This window comes from Ictalurus furcatus, chromosome 3 (assembly GCF_023375685.1).
Source record: "Ictalurus furcatus strain D&B chromosome 3, Billie_1.0, whole genome shotgun sequence".
In the NCBI taxonomy this organism is placed as follows: Eukaryota; Metazoa; Chordata; class Actinopteri; order Siluriformes; family Ictaluridae; genus Ictalurus; species Ictalurus furcatus.
In genome coordinates, this window is record NC_071257.1 from 12,799,198 (window position 1) to 12,822,446 (window position 23,249).

The following is a 23,249-nucleotide window of genomic DNA, read 5'->3' on the forward strand; positions in this document are numbered from 1 at the left end:
ACATACATACATACATAATATATATATATATATATATATATATATATATATATATATATACATACATACACACACACACACATATATATATATATATATATATATATATATATATATATATATATATATATATATATATATACACACACATACATATATACATATATATACACACATATACATACATACATATATATACACACATATACATACATACATACATACACACAAACACATATAATATAAAGCCAAGCTAAAGTTAATCTAAGATCAAAGGTTAGGGTTGGCTGAGACTTTCTGGAGACCATGTTCCTCCTCTACGTAGTACTGAAGGCTCATAGTCAATCTTAAAAGTTATTCTTCTTAATAAATCTTTAAATCTCATACCAACAAAAACATCTAGGCCTCACTTTATAGGGCAAAACAGAACATTATATAAGCATGTTTGTGAAGAAAGCAGAGAGCCGACGTCCCTTATTTTTCTGTAATCATGGCACAGAGCCTGCTTTACAGTTCATATGGGCAACATGTGGCACTGCTATGTCTGACACATGCAACTTTCCCATAGGGAACAAAGTGTATGAACAGTTTCTCCAGTACAGAGAAGCTGCTTTCAGATTATACGAGTCATTCGATACAGAAAACCCCACAGTTTTAGATCATAATTTCGAGGCACACTTTAAAAGTGACTTTAAAAAAAAAAAAAAAAAAACTTTGTGTCACCTCGGCTCACCATCTTAGACTATTTCAAAATCAGCTAACAATGCCTGAAGACAAGGAGTGACCCAAATATCCAATGGCCACTGGCCATTAAACATACTGTTTCAACCCTTAACCAAATAATGGCTAATTGAGGTTTTAAACTCCACCCTGCTGCCAACAGCAAGACAACAGGGTGCTCAAAATGTTTCAATGGAGCCCTGTGTTAGCCTCTTGCTAATGCTAACTTTAGCATAGCGCCCAAACAGTGTGGAAGCCAGGCAGACTACACAAACAACAGCATTTCTGCTTTCAGCTCAACATATCCGAAAAAGACGGTGATGCTGAGGATGTGGTTGGACTGGGGAGGAAGGAAAAAAAAAAGTCCCTCTACTCTATATTTTCATAGAGCCCATCAAGAAACACAGACTGGTCCTTTTAGCAGGTGGTAAATTTAGAGGCTAGGTTAGTAAATTTAGTCTGTGATTAGTGCCTGTAGGGCAGGGCAGGGTGCAACGCTGCCAGGAGAGGCTCATTTGCTGAGTGGTAGCACAGAAAGACCCATGTGTCTGTATGATCAGGCCACATCGTTCTAAAGTACAAAACCTGAGTGTGAAAGCAGGAGACGGAAGGAATAAGGCACAAGTTGTCATTAAGAATTTAGGGACTAACTTGAAATAAATCAACACCTTATTAAATTACAGTCCTCCTAATTTTCAGCACACACAACACAACTCTAACAGATTTTTTTGTGTGTGTGTGGAGTCACTGAGGTCAGTCATTGAAAGTGTAAATAGGGAAGATATAAAGGCCTTAAATCCTGTTTTTTTTTTCATCCATAAATCAGGTTCCTGCAGACACTTCCAAATGCAATAAAAGCATATTACTTACAACAAATTTACCCAGTTTGGAAACGTTGCATTGGTTAAAATATTAGCGAGACATGTTGGAAACCTCTCAAATACAGCCAGGTAAAGCTCACAAACACAACTTTGGTCGATGATCCTCAAAAACACAAACACTAACCAATCACTTCTATTGTAGCACAGTATTATGCATAAGATAAACTCTGAGTTGACCTGAGCAGCTTTCCATATTAATATACTACCTAACTCTTAAAACACTAAACTGAAGACTTGACTTTAGGTTGGCCTATATTTGTCCTGTATCAAAAATATTCGTTAAACTTTCCAACTATTTAATCTAAGGATGCTTTCACGTAACACAGCATTTAGTCTGTTTCAATTGAGCACTAGTGTATTGTCCCCCTCTGTAAGGTTCACTTAGGCAGTGAGAGTGAGACCACAGCAATCACACTCAGGTTTGGACCAGAACAACCTGTCTGACACCAACTGAGTTAGGCGGTCTCAGTCTGTTTCCAATGAACTCTAGTACGTTTTGACTGCAGTGAGAAACCCTGAATGGACCCGACTGCAGGAAGAAAACCAAACATGCTGTGTATTATGGGTTGCGGGTAACATTTTGTTTTTGCAGATGCAAGCTGCTAATGCTGGATGTGACAGACAAAATGTTATTTGTATAATTAGCTAACTGTTTATTTAGCTCCGTCTCAGTGTTCTCCATGCTCGTGTGATTTTTGTGATTCGTACATGCACTTGTGTATTTCTGACCAATGAATGAATGAGTTTTACAAGTAACTTTTCAGACATACATGCCCCTCAGCCAAAATGTTTTTGCATTTGGGGTCAGTTCACTTATGTGCATTGTGAAACGAACAAAATGTATCAAATTCACGCTAATTTGGACTCAGCAAACAGACTATTAGTTGTGAAAGCGCCCTTAGGCTATATGATTAAAAGAGTTAGCTAAGCCATAATTTGTTACAGTGTTACATGAATATCACTCTTTAGTGCACACAAAAATATGACAGGAAGCATACTGAAGTAATATGCTCCACAATGGGTAAAAGTGCAATGTAATTGGAACTAACCACAATTGATAAGAAAAAAACAGGTCATTAATACTAATAACAAAGTGTACAAATGGCATCTTTATATGCTGTGTCTACAGTGAAGACAGTCATAGTGAGGTGAAGGTACAAGCCTCAAATATAACTTATTTCTTCCCCATAAAACCACAGACAAATTTAACAATTTAAAAAAGGACTAACTAGACAACGTAGATCAGTGTGAAACACAGACCACCAGTATACAGTTTGGGAGTAGACAGTGACAGACTCTTATGAACCCATGTAGGGTTGAAGTAATAACACTCATGATCTGATACTGCACATGTCTAAATTGAACATGCTCAAAAGGTGCCTGTTTGCCCCTTACTCACAAAAAGAAACACAGCAATGGGCTATTTTATATGGTGATTGTGATGAGAGTTGACAATGCAGCCTCTGCCATATAGCACATCACACATGTCTGTGTATTTCGAAGTCCTCTCTGTTTAGCTGGTGGATAACAGGAAATATTTCTTGCTGGTAATTTCCTTCTCTTTGCGTGGTACTTTTGTACTAGGCATTAAAGAGACAAGCCCAGTGTTAAAAGTTGCTGACCAGTGTTAACTCTGCCTCATAAAACCTGACTGTCTATAAGGTTATGGTTTTGTTGCTGGTAAATTAACCATGATTAATGTAATGAATCTTGTTCTATACGTCTAAATATTAGTTTTAAGGAATGTAACTTTATGACTTAGCACGCTTAAAAAAAAATTAAAAAAAGAGCATTTATCTCGGTTGTTTTTCCATTTTAATAGTAAATGTCCTGGGACCATTATAAGGTAAAATGGGAGAGAGAATGTAGCAGTATGCAGACATTTTAGCAGGCAGGCTGAAGCATATCCGTTAGCCATCATCAAAGAAACTGAGCAGTGAGGAATAAACCATTTCAATCCAGTCCTGATCAGCAAATAAACATGTTTGTCAGATAGCACATACTGATTTATTACCAACCACATATTCAAAGTATTTACTATAAAAAAAAATGTACATATGCCATATGCCTAAATCTTGCTGTTGATCTGATCCAACACTATTGGCAGAATCTCTTGCCTTCAACGATCATGCCTATATTAGCCTTAGAGCCTGGGCTTATTTAACCTTGAAAGGTGGTTCTCTTTCTAGCCAGCGAACACGCACTTTCTGTTTATAGTGATACTCCTTGAGGAAATCCTGCATAGCTGGTGGCAGTGGCAGGGCACCAATGCCATCATAGGTGGTCTGACTGCAGATGGCAGAACGCGCCAGATGCTGCAGGCTGAAAGGAAAGGTCCTGTGTAGGGGGACTGTGAGCAATGGCTCAAAAAACATACAGGAGCTTGGGTCTTTGTAATGCTCCAACAAACCTGTGACTGTTGAAGAGTGGAAGACACAGGGGTCATGTGCATCAAAGCTAAAATTGTGGTTCCACTGTTCAATGCGTGCGTGCAAAGAACGGTTGTATCTGCGGAAACTGACAGAAAATAAATAGTCCTCCTGGGCAGAGTCACGTAGTAGAAAGGTGCCCTCTGGTCGGCCATCCAACAGTGCCTCTGCCTGGTAGCGATCCATTACTCCCCAGTAGCAAGGAAGTGCTGTGATGGCCAGTAGATCAGGCACCAAGCAATGGATAAAATCAATCTGTGTGTGAACCTTCCAGGGTCCTTGCTGTTTGGAGGAATGCCCATCTCCAGAAGCATGTCTTTGCTTAGGCCTCCGTGCCTGTAAACACAGAGTGGTCGAGTCCTCCTCAGAATCACAGTCAACAGGCTGGGATGGCACTGCCATGCTCGCCCCAACTTGGGCCATTATCCCGGACAAACCCACTGTTCCAGCCCCCGAATTTTTGACCTCCCCATGTCCTTCTCCAGAACAGGGGGCCATCTTTGGTCCCAGTTTATAAACTGTAGCTCTCTGTGATGTGGCCTCCAGTGTGTGAATCCGTGCATTTGGAGGAGGATCAACACCTTCCTCTATACTTAATCTACGTCGTTCACGGAGTCTCTCCTCCTCATCCTCTGGGGAGGGACGTGTTGAGTCAAAAGCGTCCAGCATTGCAGTGGAGGAATGTGGGCTGACTGGTGCTGTGTGCTGCTTGATGAGATGCCACTTGTTGGCCAGATCGGAGCCCGGTGGAAACGGGCAAGTTTCCAGCATCAGCTCTGTTATGTGGATCTTGCGCTTGGAGGAAACCTGGCTCTTGGTCGACCGAAGGCGGTGGGGTGATGGCAGGGGCAAGCATAAGCCTACAGTGTCCTTCAGCCGCTGCCGGACAGAGCGAGCGCTTAAGCTCCGCCCACTGCCCCCTCCTCCAGAATCACCCACTTCTTGGATGGAGCTGGACCCATAGCAACGTTCCCGCCTGCTCGAGCCGCCTCTCGATCGTCCTGTCCGCCTGTCTCCCTCCAGGGAGCTCTGTGTCTTAGTGGAGCAAGAGTGTTTCTTCTTACCTCCCCAAGGAGCATGCCGGGAATAAGAATCTCTACGCACAAGTGGGACCCTTCGTGTATCCTCACTTTCTTTGTCAATTGTGATCTCAACAAATTGGGGACTATCTGCCACGCAGTTGTGGCCTCTATGTCCCCCGCCTCCTAAAGTAACCTGTGAAGGAGCAGGGCCCTGATCATCCTCACCTGTGTGTACTCCATGAGAAGGTGTACCTATGTCCATCACACAGTGGACGCGATCCATGTCCATATTCCATACACTTGCTTCTGAGTCACTAGTGTTAAAGAAGGTTTGACATCTGCTTCTAAGGTTGCTCCACATCCTTTCCACTTTTTCCATAGATTGGAGACGAGGCCCTATTGGGTAAATAGAAAAGAAAAATTGGTCACTATAAAAACTATGAACTTAAAAAGGTCTCTCTTCTGACTGCACAAACATGTGAGTAGGCCTTGAGGGTTAAAAGGTGTGAAGTGATATAGAGAGTGTTAAAATAACTGCAAAGACATTTAGGCACTTAACAGCAAACAGAATGTGTCAGCGTGGAATTTCTGGCTGTATAGTAAATTGCACATTCAATGTGGTGATGTGCAAGTAGCTGGACAAGGGGGCGTGTGAAGCATGTTAGGCATGACGAGCCAGATGAAGACAGGGTGCATAGCATGTGTGTGTACTGTGCACATGCATTAAAAAAAATGTGATGAGCATAGAGTTGCCAGGCAGATATGCAAGGCCATGGCTATAAATGAACCCAAACATCTACTCCCAGCTGATCTGCTGGTATGCAATGCATTACTGAGCCAGTCTAGACCTGACTAAGAACTTTCCCGGTCATAAAAGCAGACGTATGCTAGGAAGAAATACTAACGAATGGGAAGAACGGGCAAAGATGAAGAGAAGAAAGTCACATGAGGGTAAGAGTTAGGCTTTGCCATTTATCTGTTCAAGCCTCGAGTCAGAGAATGAAAATTTTCTCTTCCCCCGTCTACACTGAGACACAGCTTGCCTTGTTTGAACAACAGCGGTCATGGTATGCAAAATTAGGCAGCACTCTAGCCACATCTTTACTCTGTCTAGTTCTCTATTAAAAAAAAATAAATAAATACCTGAAGAGTAAGTTTTCAAAAAACGGGTCTAAGTCAGAGGGTTGAGGTGTTGTAACCAGCATTAAAGCTTAGTTTATTGATTAATCATCAACCTTTCTTTAAGAAGATACTAAACCTTCTGAAGAAAAAAAATGAAGACTTCACTAGAGATCCCTTAATAAACCGGTTTGATTAATAGAATTCATAGATTTCGTATTTCATGTTATCTAATTTTTCTCTACTAAATTGAATTTGAACTAAAGTATGTCTGTTAGTTTTACCCAAGCTTCAATCAACCGATGTCTGAAGAAATTGCGTTTGTTTCTAAAGAAATCAAGTGTGTTTCTCATATTAGAGGCTGCTGTCATCCTCAAGCATACCCATGGGCATGTAAAGCTTGACTGAGGAGCTAGACTAAATGCTATGGTCTCAATACTGAATGATAAGCTCTAACTACACGTTACACATTTAAAGTGCATAATAAAAGTACGTGTGTGAACAGAGAACAAAGACTGCCAAGACTGTTCCATTCTGCAGAATATTAAATTAAGAATTATATGTCCATACACGTAACACTTATATATGCACTCCTTAATAACAGCTGTATGAACCTTCATAACACAAGGGTTCCACTACACCAAGTGTCTTAGTAACTATTGCGCCTTAGCAGAACTAGTGGCGACGGACAGCACAGCACCGACAATGAGCCACCAAACAGTGCAGACCACATTTGACTGACACCTGAAGTGGAACAATAACAGTCTGAAAACTAAAGAACTCATGACCAAAGTTGAAGGGGTTTTTAGCACCAGATAACCAGCCATGCTCGCTTGTTGAGGATGTGGGACTCTGTTGCTTGATATCTCACCTGGAGCTATGCTATGTGCTTCCAAATTGGAAACACTTTTTATCAAGCAGTTTACGCCCACGTAGACCACATTCAGAAAAATAACATTACATAATTAGGCTTTACAAGCAATCATATTTATATCATGTTAAGCTTAACAGCTCAGTGGATTGATCTGTTGATACAGTAAGACCTGAATCAATTGCATGTGCTTCTGGTACTTTGGTATTTTGTCTTGTTTTTTAAAAAAATTATTCAGGGATATCATGTTTATTACCTCAAATGTGAGATTGTAGCTTACAGTAAAAAATAAAATAAAAACAACAACGTTTGGTCATAAAAGCTTTAAATTAATTCGTTCCGGTAATTGTTTTAATTGTCAATACACCAATTTAACCATATTTGTTGTCTTTGCCTGAGTAGATTGCAGTAGTAGTAGAAGTGTTGCAGCCCAGCCCCTTTAATAACAAAAGATCAGAAGACGTGACCCCAGGCTCACAGAACGCCGATCTGTCCATCTCTACATCAAACCATACAGTGCGCAGTCATGCCCTGTGGACTGCGGCGCTGTCATCCTGAACGAGGGCACTCCCAACAGAATAGAAATGGTTCAACATAAAGGTGATCTTTCAGCAAACCTTTGCAGTTTCCCCTCAAACCTTCCCTCAAAGTGGACAAGCAGACCCAAATCATGACAACAAAATGCCACCTACAGCAGATCAGCCACCAGTTTTTCACTGAAACTGTTACCTGTCTGCACCATGTCTCCAACTAATCATACCAGCGTTGACAAAATAAGGCACATTATTCAGCAGAACTGTTTTAATGGCGGCGTAGGTGGTGTACTTGCTGCCTCAGCGCTCCAGGGTCTGTGTATGTTCTCCCTGAGTCTTTGTGGGTTTCCTCATCCCATCCAGGATCACATTCAGGGTGTATTCCCACCTCATGCTCGGTGATAGGCTCCGCATCCACCAGGATGAAATATTTCAATGGTTTAAGCTAGCAAAAATGGAGAAATGCTGTACTCAGGAAAAAGGACACTTGGCTACAACTGGACTTGCTGTGCACGACAATTCACATAAACAACTGGAAAAAGTTTTAATCTGATGTTTCACACACACACGAGGCACATGATGTGCGTTTATTTCTCATTTATTTCACCCTTTCCTTCAGTCTTCTGTGTTCAAAACACATGCCTAACGTGCCAGAGTATCAGATGCATCTTAGGAAACTATGCTTTTCCATGCGAGTTAGCAGTTTTTTTCCCCCTTGACTTTACTAATCATGGTTACAAAAACAAAGTACAGCTTTGGTTTCCAGAAGGGAAAGGCTTAGTGAGTGACTGTTGCATACTCTCACACACTGCTGTAAGGATTAGAGAGGAAGGTGCAAATTATGTCATAGTATCTCAAAGCCATATGTCCCAGACACAAAAACAGTAATATAATATTTCTCTAGGAAAGAACAAGTGACCTTAGAGAGTGATACGAGTTCAGGTACATGACATCACCCGTGTAGATGTAAACTTGTCCCAGTGCATCCTTTTTCTGGTTATCTGAGTTTCATTACTGCACAAACACTTTGCTAAACTTTAAGTTCACAGCATACAGAAAGTGCAACTGTGTGATATCAGTAGATTTCAATGAGGCTTTTGCTTCACTTACACAGACTGTCACTCGAGTAACTGATACTCATAAGCAAACTAATTTAGAAACATGCCCAGCAAAAATTGAATTGTTATTATGGATCCCAGCACTTAGTGTCCTTTCATTAGTATTTTTTTAAATGTACTAAGTAAATGTATTCAGACAAGTGCGAGGACCTCCCTCAACCTGATCTGCCACACTCATATTCCAGCACACTGATCTTTATTATGTTTTATTTTCTGAGCTATGATCACAAATAAAAGGTAGCATACCCTTATCTGTACTTTTTTTTCTCTTGGAGACATAAAATGGGCTTCATACTAGGGCGGCAACTAAAAATTATTTTCATAATCGATTAATATAATATAATATACATACACACACACACACACACACACACCCACACATACACACACATATTCGTGGCATTTAATATAAAATGCTCCCATGCCTTAGAGCAGGGGTTCCCAAACTTTTTCAGGGCAAGGCCCCCCAAATGGCATTAACATTTGACCGAGACCCCGCTTTTGCAAGATGTCTTTAAAACACATTAAAAATACAGACTTCTGAATATATCCACCTTTTTTTTATTAATAATTACATCTTACAGCTTTACATTACATTACATTAGGAATTGACTGTGTGTGTGTGTGTGTGTGTGTGTGTGTGTGTGGTTGTCTGAGAGTGAGAATTTATTTTTCACACCAAATTGTTGAGGCCCCTCGGGCGCTCCCCCGCGGCCCCCACTTTGAAAACCACTGCCTTAGAGGACTTGGAGGTCGCACACTTTTTGTCCAATGTCACTTGACGATTACGCCCCTGTCTGATGGTGACACTAAAGGTTATGTTGGGTATAAAAGGTAACGCTGACAAACAGTAAACAAGAAATGTATTTTCGTTGACTCTGTGTATTCTGCTAAAGATAGCAGTGTCGTATTATGTGTGTTTGACGTCATTCGCCATCGACTAGGAAGCGGCTTATACTTCCTGTTAGTAAGAAACTGCTAGTCTTCCTTTTGAGATGATATTACCTTTCTAAAATTCATACACTAGACGGTAGTGCAGAGTGCACAGTCTAAGTGTATAGTACTACATTTGGGACACAACTTTAGTATTTACTCTCCAATGCGTGTTTTTGGAATAGAAGTAACACAATGAGTAAACGCACCCCGTGCCGCGTGCAGACCGACTAATCGATAAATGAGATTAGTTGACAATCCTATTATTTTTAATAACATTTTCAACATACAAACAATTTGGATATTACAGACAATATATTCATAGATACGTACAATCTGAGGACATGTGTAAAATTTGCTTCAACTGGGCCTCTGGGCAGCACAATAACACCTTTGTCAACTTTGTCAACTCATTTCAATGAAAATACATCTGAGCGAGTTTTAAAATAAAGATTCATTTCTGGTGTTTTTCTAGATGATACATACAATCAAACTTTTTATCTAGGGCTGTGACAGTGGCCATGACAACCGCACCACCGCAGTGGTAGTTTGCCATCATGGTGGTGGAGTGTCACACCACGTTAATGTTTCTGCTTGAGTGGTGACAAGTACAAAGTACAATCTTTTGTATACAAGTGTAATAATAATAATAATAATAATAATAATAATGATTAATAATAATAATAATAATAATAATAATAATAATAATAATAATAATATTAGATGCTATATTAATTTGTATTCATAGCCTACCATATAGCAGGAGATTTTATATTAATACACAAATTACATAATCATAATCAAACCTTATATGATGTTGTCTGTTAGTTTGGCGCGGGTCTGTTTGAGCGGCAAAATCCAATCATTCAATGTCGGCGATCTGGGGACATTTTGGATTTGTGCCTAACGAGAGAGGTGAAACAATAAATTTGGATGGAGCCATATTTTGGCTTTGTGTGGGGAAAAAAAAAAGTGTTAAATGGGCAAACGCTACAAATCTCAGGAGCCATCTCCAGGCATGTCACCCAGCATGTAAAGTTGTTACTGCAAAGTAATGTTTTTCTATTTGATTTATTTTTATATTTTTAACATATTATTTAGGTTACAGTCCTATTAGTATTTTTTCAAAGTTTAATAGGCTGTATTGAGTTGTTTCACGGATGGAAATGCTAAAATAAACACACACATTTTGTTACGAAACAGATGTCTGAGCCTCATATATTTATATTTATAAAATATATTTATATTTTTATTTAATTTAAGCCTATAAAATTATTTATTATTATTATTATATTATGTTATATATATATATATATATATATATATATATATATATATATATATATATATATATATATATATATATTTCAGAGATGCACCGATGATTGGCCAATAAAGGCTATTTTTCCTGTTATAGGCTATCAGCCGATAGTTTAAAAACATCTGATGATGAGAGCCGATTATATCCTGTCACTCAAAAGAGGGCGGGAAAACACATCGATTTCGTGCTGTGTGTAAAGATGATGTCTTTTGTGTGGAATGATGATAAAACTGCAGTTTGTAATCTCTGTAATCTCTGCACTGCTAAAATTTTACACCGGACGCTGCAGCAGTGAAGCGGCGTCAAGTCTATTCTTACTAATCTTACTTTAATCTTCAGAATTTAGTTCATGTGTTAATGTTAATTAGAGTAATGTGTTTTCTGTTTATGAGACCAGCTACTGTGAAATGGAGAGACTTGTTGAAATGGAGAGAATAAAGTTTTTATTTGCATTTCTAACAGAATTGTGGAATTAATTATTATTCATTTAAAAGAAGGTATAAAAGGCAGAACTATCGGTATCGGCCGATATCACTCCGAATAATTGGTTATAGATAGAAAAATTTAGTATCGGTGCATCTGTAATATATATACACACACACATATATATATACATATACATACATATACATATACATGTATATACACACATATACATACATACATACATACACACAAACACATACATAATATAAAGCCAAGCTAAAGTTAATCTAAGATCAAAGGTTAGGGTTGGCTGAGACTTTCTAGAGACCATGTTCCTCCTCTACGTAGTACTGAAGGATGTATAATATATAAAGGATGTCATGAGAACCGATACCAACATTCTTAAAAGGTGACGGTACTTGTTTTTCTGCAGTAGTGTGGGTATCGATAGTAATGAATGAACCGTGGTTGCAATTCTTCCGGAAATGAAGGGGTCAGCAAATACGCGCAAGTGTTTTAGTCGGTCCACTAGTGGTAAAGAAGAACAAGAACGCCTACAACCACACGGGGAAAAGTACAGAAGATTAGCTTAGTTTAACAAGTTTATCTCCGCCCCGACTCATTCAGAGGCAGAGAGAGGAAAGCTTGTTGAGAGGAAAGGTAGCATCGGTTGCTGGTGTGCAACTGATGCTATCGTTCATTTCAGACAAAGCGAGGAAACACCTGGAATCTGTCGAAGCACCTGAAAGACGGTCCTATATTATGCTTGTGTGAGGCAGCCGGCATTGTTACCGTCAAACCAGCTAACGTTATGCTCCATGTAATGTTTGTGATAACCAGTTATTCGTTAACGACGCTAAAGTATTGGAATGTTATAGACTACCTCCTAATGGGCCATGATGCATCGCCATTCAGCCCGTGTCCTGTCAGCTAAATGTAGCCTAATGTCACTAATACTTATTCAAATGTTCATGCTTTTAATAAATCTTTTTGGCCTGCCACCATATCAGTGAATTTAAACTAATGCTTGCATTCAGCGTATAAGGGGTGTGTGTGTGTGTGTGCATTCATTTAGGAGTGCACCTTAGCACTTGTTATTAGCACTTAGCACTGTTATATTAGTCATTGTCAGACAGTGTTTGATAACTAAAATATCCTTCTCTCTCTCTTTTTGCCAGTATCAGCCAGAGGAGGATGTCCTCCAGGAGTTTTTAATTTTATAATAAAAAAATAAGTTTTTTTTATTTAAATTTTTTTAAACCACACCGTGGTATCGACTTTGGTATCAAGTATCGTGTACTTTTGGTGGTATCAGTAACGACTACTAGATTTTTGGTATGGTGACATCCCTAATATACGTATTTTTTTATATATATATATATATATTTATTATATATATATATATATATATATATATATATATATATATATATATATATATATATATATATATATATATATATATGTGTGTGTGTGTGATAAAAATTTCACTTTATTCCCTGACCGCCCCCACCGAGCGGTGGTAAAAAGCTGCCACCATCACACAGCCCTACTTTAATCTTTGAGTTACATTGGTATTATTCAACACGTCTACTGACAGATCAATGGGGGCCGCTAGGTCAGAAATTGTGAACTTGGGACAAGGAAACAGGACCAGGTGTCAAACACATGGCCTGTGTGCTGAGAAAAGCCTAGGTTGTAATCAGGCCAAATAAATACCAATACCAAATAAATTTAGAGCATTTTCAGACCTGTAGTTCTGTGCTTTTTTCTGAAACAGGGATTTAAATTGTTACAATTTTGCATTTTTTCCTTGGCTTGGTGCACTTTCACAAGGCAACAATTTAAAATGTGTTTATGCAAATGACCCATGAGTAAACAGTCCTCTCATTGGTGGTCAGCGTGCACCTGTTTACGTTCCAGGATTCCGCTCATAGTGGACATTCATCAAGGTGGATAGGCAGCAGCTCTATGAGATTATTGTGGCTTTATTTTTTTAGCTGCAGTTATTATAATTTATATCTAATTTATACAGTCATGTGAAAAAATAAGTACACCCCATGGAAATATTTTTTTTTGGTTGACAATTGATCCTCTTTGAAACAGTGATACACTAACAAATGACACATAAAATTAACACTTTATAGTAATTTTACAGTAGGTAAGTAGGTGGTTTCGGACGCAGCCGTGCTCTCGTTTGCGGTCAAACGGTTGAGCACTGCCGTGTGTGTGTGTCCTGTTGCAAAATGCGGCGAAAACTCCCACACGACGTTAACAGTGCGATTAATTTGTGTACATGTCTATTATGCACTTCAATAATGCGACTAAAACAGGAATACTCCACACGTCTTAATTCGATTTGTGTTTACTTCGAGTACGACTTTAGTCGGATTAAGGTCATCAATAATCGCTGTTTATTTGGTAGTTTCTTAATCAGAGTATCGTCTTAATCGAGTTAATATTGGATTACTGATGTCCATGTAAACGTACTCACTGACTACAACTGACTAGAAGATGTTGGCCTAAGTAGTATTCTATTGGACTAGGTGTAATAGGGCCTGTTACCTAAAATTAATTTGACACCCCTGGAGTTAAACACTAAGCTAAACAAACTGCCTACAGCAGTGTTTTTGGTCTAAGAGGAAACACAGCAATTTTTTTTGTTAGAGCTCTACTCTAACATTTAACCACAAGACTTTTGATTCTCTGGTTTCTTCCCACATCCCAAGCAAACATGCCAGTAGGTGGACTGCACGCTGATGTTCAAATCAGTTCAAACAGTCTTCCAGTGTTGCTCTTCATTTTATGACTAAGATTTTTTCCTGCATCAAAAATCGTGATTTTGATGTGGCATAGTGTGGGATTTTAGATGCAGACAAAATCCTGACAGTCAAGACACAAACAGAAATGGACTCTTAGTGCTGGAATTTTATCTGGAAATTGAAGAAAAACTGAGCTGTCAAAACTATTCAAGTCAGTCAGCTCGCCTCACTCTCGTCATGTGATAAATGAAATCTGACTCCTGCTGATCTGTGCTGCGACTCATGTTGAATTGAGCAGGCGCGTTCAATCTTTAATTGTCTTTGATTGTAGCGTCCGTTCTCTAACTGAACTAAATAATTTTATTACAATAAAAAGGCAAAACAACAGTGGGGGCTGTGCTGCAGTGGGCAAGTGATGTAATCGGTGTGCGGCCCGAACACCATGTAACACCGCAGCAAGCCTTATGTGTGTCTATACCAAAAGGGTATACCCGGTCAATGCATTTTCAGAATGGATGGAAATATTACCACAACAATTAGTTCTACACTAAAGTAAATGTGCAGATCATCTGGTTGAAACATTTGCTATAAAGGCAAGAGTTAGATCTAGTAGGAGACATGGGTTATCATTGTGGGTAACACTGTCTAGGCTACATAATTATCTGCTCTCAGAAGTTCAACTCAATTACAGCGGTCATGTTCTGCTGCATGTTCAAAAAGTCGAGAAGTCTTGAAGTGTCAGAGACGTCAAACGTTGGGGGATTTTATAACAGAAACTGACATGTAAAAATTGGGGAACAACCTGAAGATTTCTCACAAATGTACACTTTAATGTGAGCAGAATGTATGACTGAATGGCAGTTGTGTAAACATATATGTATGGGCTTAAGGTAATAACAATGATGTCCTTTATGTCCTCATTAGAGAGTCCCAACAACTAACATTTAGAATTGTTTGCAACAAACAATGGTCTTACAGACTGCAAAAAAAAAAAAAAGGCTTATTACTGTATGTTTAAAAATTTAAATAGTAGTGGACAACAATCTGCTGTGAAAACACTATAGGGATTAAGAACGTAATTAAGATAAAACCAATCACAATACTCATTCTACAACTGCATGATATTACAGCTGTGTAATATATATATATATATATATATTTTTTACACACACACTCAAGCCTTATTGCAAATCAGGTTTATTGTCAAAATTTACAGACTTTCAGCTGTTTGCAATGAACAAATCAAACAAAAGCAATTGAAATAGTGCGACACAACGAATGCTTCACGTGGTTAAACACACATACATTAGGGCTGGTATCATGATGCGTATCACAATATACAATTTAGCTAACAAACTGTCTGCAAAGCAGTTATAAAATAAACAAACAAACAAAAAAACATGTTAAACTGAGGTTACCGATACTGTCCTTTAATCCCTACAAATACAGAGAAGATTAACTTTTTAAAAAATTACACCAAATCAATGGCATCCATTCAGTACCATTTAATTTGTACTTATTCAAAACGTAAAAAATACATCACAATACCAACGATATCTCAGAAAAGAATATCACCAAATCATTTATCACGATATCGATATTACATTGACATATTACCTAGTCCTAATATTCATAAACACAGTATGTAAGATCATTTCTAATTAGTTAACTAAATAGAAACAATCTAACTATTTGAATACTGAAATAACTATTTGTGTATTCGTTATACTCCATGTCTAGTTGGTCTGTGACTAAATGTAGTCTTAAAACAGACATTTTAATGCAGAGAGCAGCATGTGGTGTGCATCATTACTGCAAGTCTCAGGCGTGGGCAGCTTTTACTGTCATGAGGACAGGAGTGGGAGGTCAGATATGATGTTTGCGGGAGAAAAAGGGAGATAATATAGTTCCAGTAACATTCAGTCCTTTAAAATCTCCATTATACATTTTTGGACACCTACCTTCGAGCTTCGCCGTATGTGCGGCTTTTCATTTAACATTCAACGCTTCTCACAGATAGTCCTAAGTATGTACTGGTTTAGTAAAAACACAACATGTCCAAAACTTTTTGGACACCTGCCCATCACACCCAGATGCAGTCCTTCCCCAAACGGTTGCCTCAAAGTTTGAAGCACAGAATTGTATAGGATGCACAGAGCCCTGACCTCAACCTCACTTCACGCCTTTGGGATGAACGCCTGACTTCACTAATGCTTTTGTTGCTGAATGAATACAAATCTCCACAGCCACACTCCAAAAATCCAGAGGAAAGCCTTCCAGAAGAGTGGAGGTTATTATGACAGCAAAGGGGTGACTAAATCTGGAATGGGAAGATCAACAAGCACATACAAGTGTGATGGTCATGTGTCCACGTACTTTTTTGTCGATATAGTGTATTACATGCTAATACCGGTAGTGACTGTCTAATAATGATAAACATGAATTTCCACTCTCAAGTTCGTTAATTAAATGAGATTTTCACAATTCTCTGTGGCAGAGATTTCACAAAGTTTTAACTGATGCCAGAGCATGGGCTGTTACAGTTGATCAACAGTCTGAAATATTCAGCTGACAATTAGTGAAGCTGACATTAAGTAAAGTTGATCTGTGTTTAATATTTCTGTTCATTACGTCTCCATATTTCCAGAAAAATATTTCCATATTTTCTTGTTACCATATTGGTAACAAGAAAATCCTAGGTGGCAGAGAGACAGGGAAAAAAACAATTAAACAAAACAAAACAAAACCCTAAGGCATGTCAGTGGTCAGGACAGCGCGATGCTAAGAGTATAACTGATCAAGCGTAGTGGCTAAACTGATATTTAACTGCAATCTGCAGGCATGTGCACCAGTTAACATGACCAGTTGAATCTGCAATTTGGTCCATGTCAGATTTTACATATAGGCCTAATGATAATGTAGAGATGAGCATCAGTACAGTATTAAAATCGGTGTTTACGCTTTTATTATTAACATCAAGAAAAAGATCAAAGTAATCAGACAAACCAACATGTACGCTCACACAAAATACTTAATATATATATATTTTTTAAAAGCACGAAAATTATGATAGCCTACATACTACAGAAAGCAGAAAGAAAAAAATAAATGGCAACACATGGACCAAAATACTCATTCAGTCAGCCATCTTGTATACGGTTAACTCACTTCAACTTCTCCCACTCAGATCTATTCAGACTATTTTGGTGGCAACTAGGCTAAGTGACCACGTGAACCTGTCAAGCTGCAAGGATTCATCAATCCCTCCAGGAGTGTGTGATCGCAGAAATGAACGCAAAAATCAAGGAAACTCCACAATATGCACAGGAGCTTGCGATTTTTCAAAATTACCGCAGATTATCCACAGATTTGGGCCGAGATGCATCATGTGACGTCATCAAAAACACAAAGCCCTCTTCGACTCGCGTGCATCGAGCATGAGTACAGCTAAAAGGTCTCATTTACCAACAAACATCACTGCGAAAGACAATTTTGCACGGTTGCAATTTCACCAATTCAAGTAGTTTTCTGAAAAAAAAAAAAAGAAGCTGCAAAAATCAAGCATTTTTGGCTGCAACAATTACAAAAAAAACTCAGCAAAATCCTGAACAGACTGTTTAATAGTATATTGATTCTGGTGTGATTGTGATTTTTCTTTTCTCCCAAACGTACACCAAGCACTAAAGCAAAAGTCTGTGTGACTGCCACTTAATAATTAGCAGTTCCGCAATTTTGTTCTTGACCAAAGAGACCACAGTCCCATTTTCTCCTTTTCTAAAGTAACTGCTAATGTGTCTTTCGTGTACCCTGTTCTTACCTTCCAGTGAATTTCTACACTTGATTTGATCTCTATTCTTTTATTTCTTTCATTTAACTTCATTTCTTTCTACTGATTTTATTTTCTTGCATCTACTGTATGTACATGTCTTCGGTAAAGCACTTTGTAAACACAGTTCAAACGTGCTATGTAAATAAAGCTTTACTTACTAACTGCAAGGTGAATTTTATTTGTGTTTGGTCTGTTTCCTGCTTTAACTTTTATCACTGTAGCACAGGGTCAAACATCGTACAGGCTACAGCTAAACCATAGACATTGGCAGTTGTGCCACTCACAAATATGTGCACCCCCAAAAGGAGCAACGTTTAACTGCAAATGATACTTGATTACACCACACGTTCCCCTGCACCCCTCTCCTGGTATGTAACTGAATATCCTTTCATTACATCTTACAAATATTTAAACAGTAAAGCTACGCTGAAGGTATATTTCTTTTTCTAATGCAGTCTAATATAGCGTTACTGTCGCCCTTTGTGACTTATGTAAATGTGTCATTTGAGTGGTTATGAGGTCAAAGAGCAAGTCAAGGTCAGGTCTTAGTCAGCATAATGCAAAAAAGATGCTACTAGACTGTTCTTCTTCTTCTACCCCCTGCTGTCCTGCTGGCTTGGACAGGAATACAAATTTACTGCTGATATGTCAAATACCCTGGTATACAGTATCTCCAGTATATTGCCCGAGTCTTATACTGACCGATATACAGTGGGCAAAAAAATAATGCATCAGCCTTCAAACCGCTCTTGTTAACTGCAACAATGGATTTGTCACCAACAGCATGGAGAGCGCAGTGAGTCATTTCCGCAGGATGAACAATTACATCAAAAAGCCCACATATGGCAACAAAAAAAAAAGACCTTGCCATGGATGTAGCTGGAGAAGGCTGTTGTAATGCTGCACTGTATTAACCCCCCCCAAAAATCTCAGCTCGGTATGCCTTCAATCACAGAGTCCTGATGAGTGGCCTGGCTTTTGGACAACATTAGGGGCGTAATCACGTTCTTTTTCCACTGAGGATAATTGAGATGTTTGTGGAAGCCTTTCTCATTTTGGGAGAGTTGCTTGAAGAGGCAGTCTGTTTGGGATCTGATACAGAAACAGACCTGAGTTTTTGCACATATATTAAAGCAGAACCTTATCAATGCCATCTGTAGTGGGAAAAATCATGTGGAAAATAAAATGTCATACTTACGTTTAAAAAAATAAATAAATAAAAATAAGAAAAAAGAAAAGGAAATTTACCTTCAATGCATTTTTTTCCTGATATTTCCTGATTTTTTTTTTTCTTTAACACGAAGCCGAAAACTAGTGACCGGAGGCCGAGGAGTAACTCGCTACACGCTTTGCTCTCTGAGCATTCCTCCTTACATTACTGACTGAAAGGTCCCCTTTACAGTTGGGTATACGCTCATTTACGCTCTAAACGGACTGGTCTGGAATCCAGACTGCAGCACATTTCCAAGTGGTTCATGCAACAGTAAAAGAATATCTATGTCGCTACATGCTCCAGATTCACATGAATGCAAAATGTAAACTCAGTACAAACAATATCTCTTTTTGTTATAAACATCACAACGTCCCAGAACAACTTTAGAGCCAGTGAATTTTGCTTCTCAAATCACAATGCTGGCGTTTACTGGTCTGGTGGGCTTTCCTAGCGCTGACACACACTCTATCCATTAGGGATGGGCGATAACTTATCGTTTGTGATATACCGGTAGAAATTCTCCCCACAATAAGAATTCATTTTCCCGCAATAATAACGATAAAGCCTAGTTGATGATGTATTTCTGTGTGCGACCCATTTGCAGCTCACGTGCAGAGTGAACACAAGTACAGCGGAAGGCGGACGTGAAGCTGAGGAGGAGTTTATCGCTAAACAAGGAGCTAACTCTACAATCTGGAACTGGGTTGGTTACAGAAAATCAGTTTTACTTTTAGATCAATGTTTGTGTTTCTGACACTCTCAAGATCACAGATATCACTTGTAGCAAAAAACAGTGGTGCATGGTACTATATTTATATCATCACCGATAGCGTTATTGCAATAAATACCAGAAAATATCGGGATATAGTTTTAAATCTATATCGCCCATCCCTACTATCCATGTGATAATTAGGTAATGATCCGGCTTTCACTTCAGGTGTGTTAGAACAGGGGAAAAAAGCACAAAATCATACAGTGCACCGGGTTCCCAAGAGAGGCATGGAGAAATGCTGTGCTAATTAATATTCAAATACAAAACTTGCTATGCAACCACCAACAAACTCATAAAAACTCTAACTGAAAATCATTTGAATTTATTTGCAAGAAAAAAAAAAACTTTAACAAACAACAACAACAAAACAACCCAGTAGTGATGTTGCAAGACACACAATCATATCCATGAGATTCATCTAAGTGGTCTAACAGTGTTCCTGACAACACAGGAACATATTATGACCGTTTAATACACACATACTGTTCTTAATATGTCTGGACACGAATTTCATAATTATTATTATTAGTCTAAAATCCAGCCTGTGAAGACACAAGTCCTGAGCATGAAGTAGTAATCTCTCTACTCTTAGATGTACATGTGTATCATTCGACACGACCCAACTCTTCAACAACGCCAGCTGTTCTTATCACACTTACATGGAAGGTTTTAGTATTCAAATTGCGTCAAAAGTGTGCGCCCATGTTCCCAAAATAAAAATTAAACGTTTCTGCGTTGAGAGAGAGAGAGAGAGAGAGGATGTGCCCGGGCAGCGCGCAGTGGACTCCCACCGCAAATCTGAGTGACACATCGCTCACATCGCGTTCCGTTACATTCATTCGGAGCGGAGAGTTGTTCGCTAACAGGCTAACGCGGAGTAAACTCACCCAAACCGCCCTCACGCTGAATTGAACGCGCCGCTAAAACACACATTATTTCGACGAAAACTGAAACGACTGCGGTCGCTTACCTCGGACAGCTCGGTCGGCGGGTCCGTAGCCCTCTTTTGTCTGTTAAAAAAAAAAAAAAAAAAAAAAAAAAAGAAAGAAAAAAAATGGCTATGTAAAGATGTCAGACTCGGAGCTCTTGTGCAGAAGCTTTCCCGAGGCGGTTATAACGCGCGAGATCTCGACTGGGCATTCCCGAGGTCCGTGTTTTTGTAACACGTACACGAGGAAAAACTTTTTTTTTTAATTGTATATAATTGTGGCGCTCTGCAATGCCCGTTTGATCCAGGGCCAGATTTTTTTGAGCCTTCGTCTATCGGTGGTGTCTTCCTTCTTTCTTGACAGCCAATATGACGGTCGCTAGGCGAGCATGAGGCGAATAACGTGAGCTCGTAGGCGGGGCCGAGTTCTGGGAAACCAGCGAAGGGGAAACGCGGCTCCAATGGTGCGCATGAATGGAGACAGCGGATTGGTCAGAGGCGTAGTGACGGGCGTGAGGATTGGCCAATCAACTTGAAGAAGGCGAGAGCGTCGCTTCGGTTGCTATCCTGAAAACGTGGAGATCCAAGACAATACATGCGTGAATCTTCCTGTTTGACACTTTTTTTTTACTGATTTTTTTTTATTATTTAAGTTTAATTCTTTATTCTAATATCCCTTTGCAATTGTACGTTCATATGTGTAGTGATGGATAAGTGTATACTGATTTACTAATTATTATTATTATTATTGCGAAATACTTGCATAGCCTTCTGAATGTTGTTAGAAAGTCATGGTTTGTGCTACTGTGTCTTCAACAAATAAAATATTCATCTACATCAGTTCATTTGGCAGTTGTTTGTATCCAAAGCGATTTACAGTTTAGACAGGATACAATCCAAGCACTGAGCTGAGCTTTTGAGGGTTAAATGCCATGCTCATGGTCTGTGCCGTTATATCAATTCTGGGATTTCAACTCACAACCTGGTCATTAGCTCAGAATCTGTTAATCTCTTAAAGTTTACAGAAAAAAACTGTCACTAGTTCTTCGTAGTTGCATGATACAATAAGGGATAAGCAAACCCACTGTTAATCAGAAATTAAAATGCAAGGGGTGGACCTTATTCAACCATAGTCTTTAATGTTTGAGAACTGAGAACTTGGAGAAAAGACAAGAAGCTGTTATTTTAAAGTTCATAAAACAAGTATATTTGGAAAGGCCCTGTTTTATAATTAGAGGACAAAAGAGACATTGTCACTGTGTGGAACCTGCTGTCTAATTTTTTGGCAGACACTGAGTGGCTTTCTTTGACAGTAAGTGTGAACATGAACGCTGGCATCTTGGGGTGGGATGAAGTGCGCCTGAGGGCCCTCACACGACCCCCTCGAGTGGCCTGCTCTATTATTACTGCTCAGTCTGTACACCCACAGGCCCCACACTATCAGCATCTCAATAGCACATTCAAGTTTCTCCCACTGCTGATGTCATTATCTGGAGCTGCGCTGTATACATGGCTCATGTGAGACTGTCTGATGTGAACAGAATATCTTTGACTAATGTCATTGCCAAGCCTTAAGGAAATTACTGTGGTTTGAACAACATCTCTATTCAGTTCCAGCAGAAATCACTCATCTAATTATTGCAGCCTAGACAGAGGAAACATGAGCTTAAAAGACCACAGAGGAAAATTCTAATACTATTAATGAACTGATGTAATTATCAATCCTCTATACTTATATCAGACTATCTTTTAAGGCTTACCTACAGTTTCTTGCTCCACTGTTTAGACGATTTCTTGCAAAATAGAAACATCTCTTGTCCTTTGTTTTTGCTCTAGAGAACTTTCAAGTTGATGATGGTGATACCTGACAGTTTTGTGTCAATAATGAGTTAATATTTTCAACCAAGACTTTCAGGAAAACTGTTCATGCTCCAACAGGATTTATGTTCAGCTGAATAACCAATTCTGCCAATCCTGCAGCGACACCTCGAATTAAAGAGGAAAAGCAACAGACAAACACCCTCCAAAGTAGAGACAGAGAATTAGTGCACAATTACTTACCATGACTCATCAGTAGAATGAATCCAGGACCTGAGGGGAACAAGAAGTCGCTATTATTACTTGTTATAAGAAAAAGCACACTTCAAACTTAATGGTTTAGACGGTTTTTGTTTGGCAACGTTGGTCAGCTGAAGTTAAAAAAAGGTAATAAATAAATAAATAAATAAATAAATAAATAAATAAGTGATTGAGTGATCTGAACCAAAACAAAATTCACTAGTATTACACACACCACTTAGTGCATCCCCATGAGGCTGATGAAACAAACCGAGGCTTATGTGACGTTTTGAAAGCATGTTGCTTTTCAAAAG

At 38.8% G+C, this 23,249-nt stretch overlaps 1 protein-coding gene across 1 annotated transcript; it reads right to left on the reverse strand.

Annotated features, from left to right (window-relative positions):
• Positions 1-127: 127 nt before the first annotated feature.
• On the reverse strand, positions 128-21,757 carry socs5b (suppressor of cytokine signaling 5b). The gene is made up of 2 exons (XM_053620819.1): positions 20,920-21,757; positions 128-5,448 (listed from the first exon to the last, which is right to left on the reverse strand). The coding sequence occupies exon 2, from the start codon at positions 5,429-5,431 to the stop codon at positions 3,758-3,760; it is 1,674 nt and encodes a 557-aa protein (XP_053476794.1). The 5' UTR covers positions 5,432-5,448; positions 20,920-21,757; the 3' UTR covers positions 128-3,757.
• Between the last annotated feature and the right edge of the window lie 1,492 nt (positions 21,758-23,249).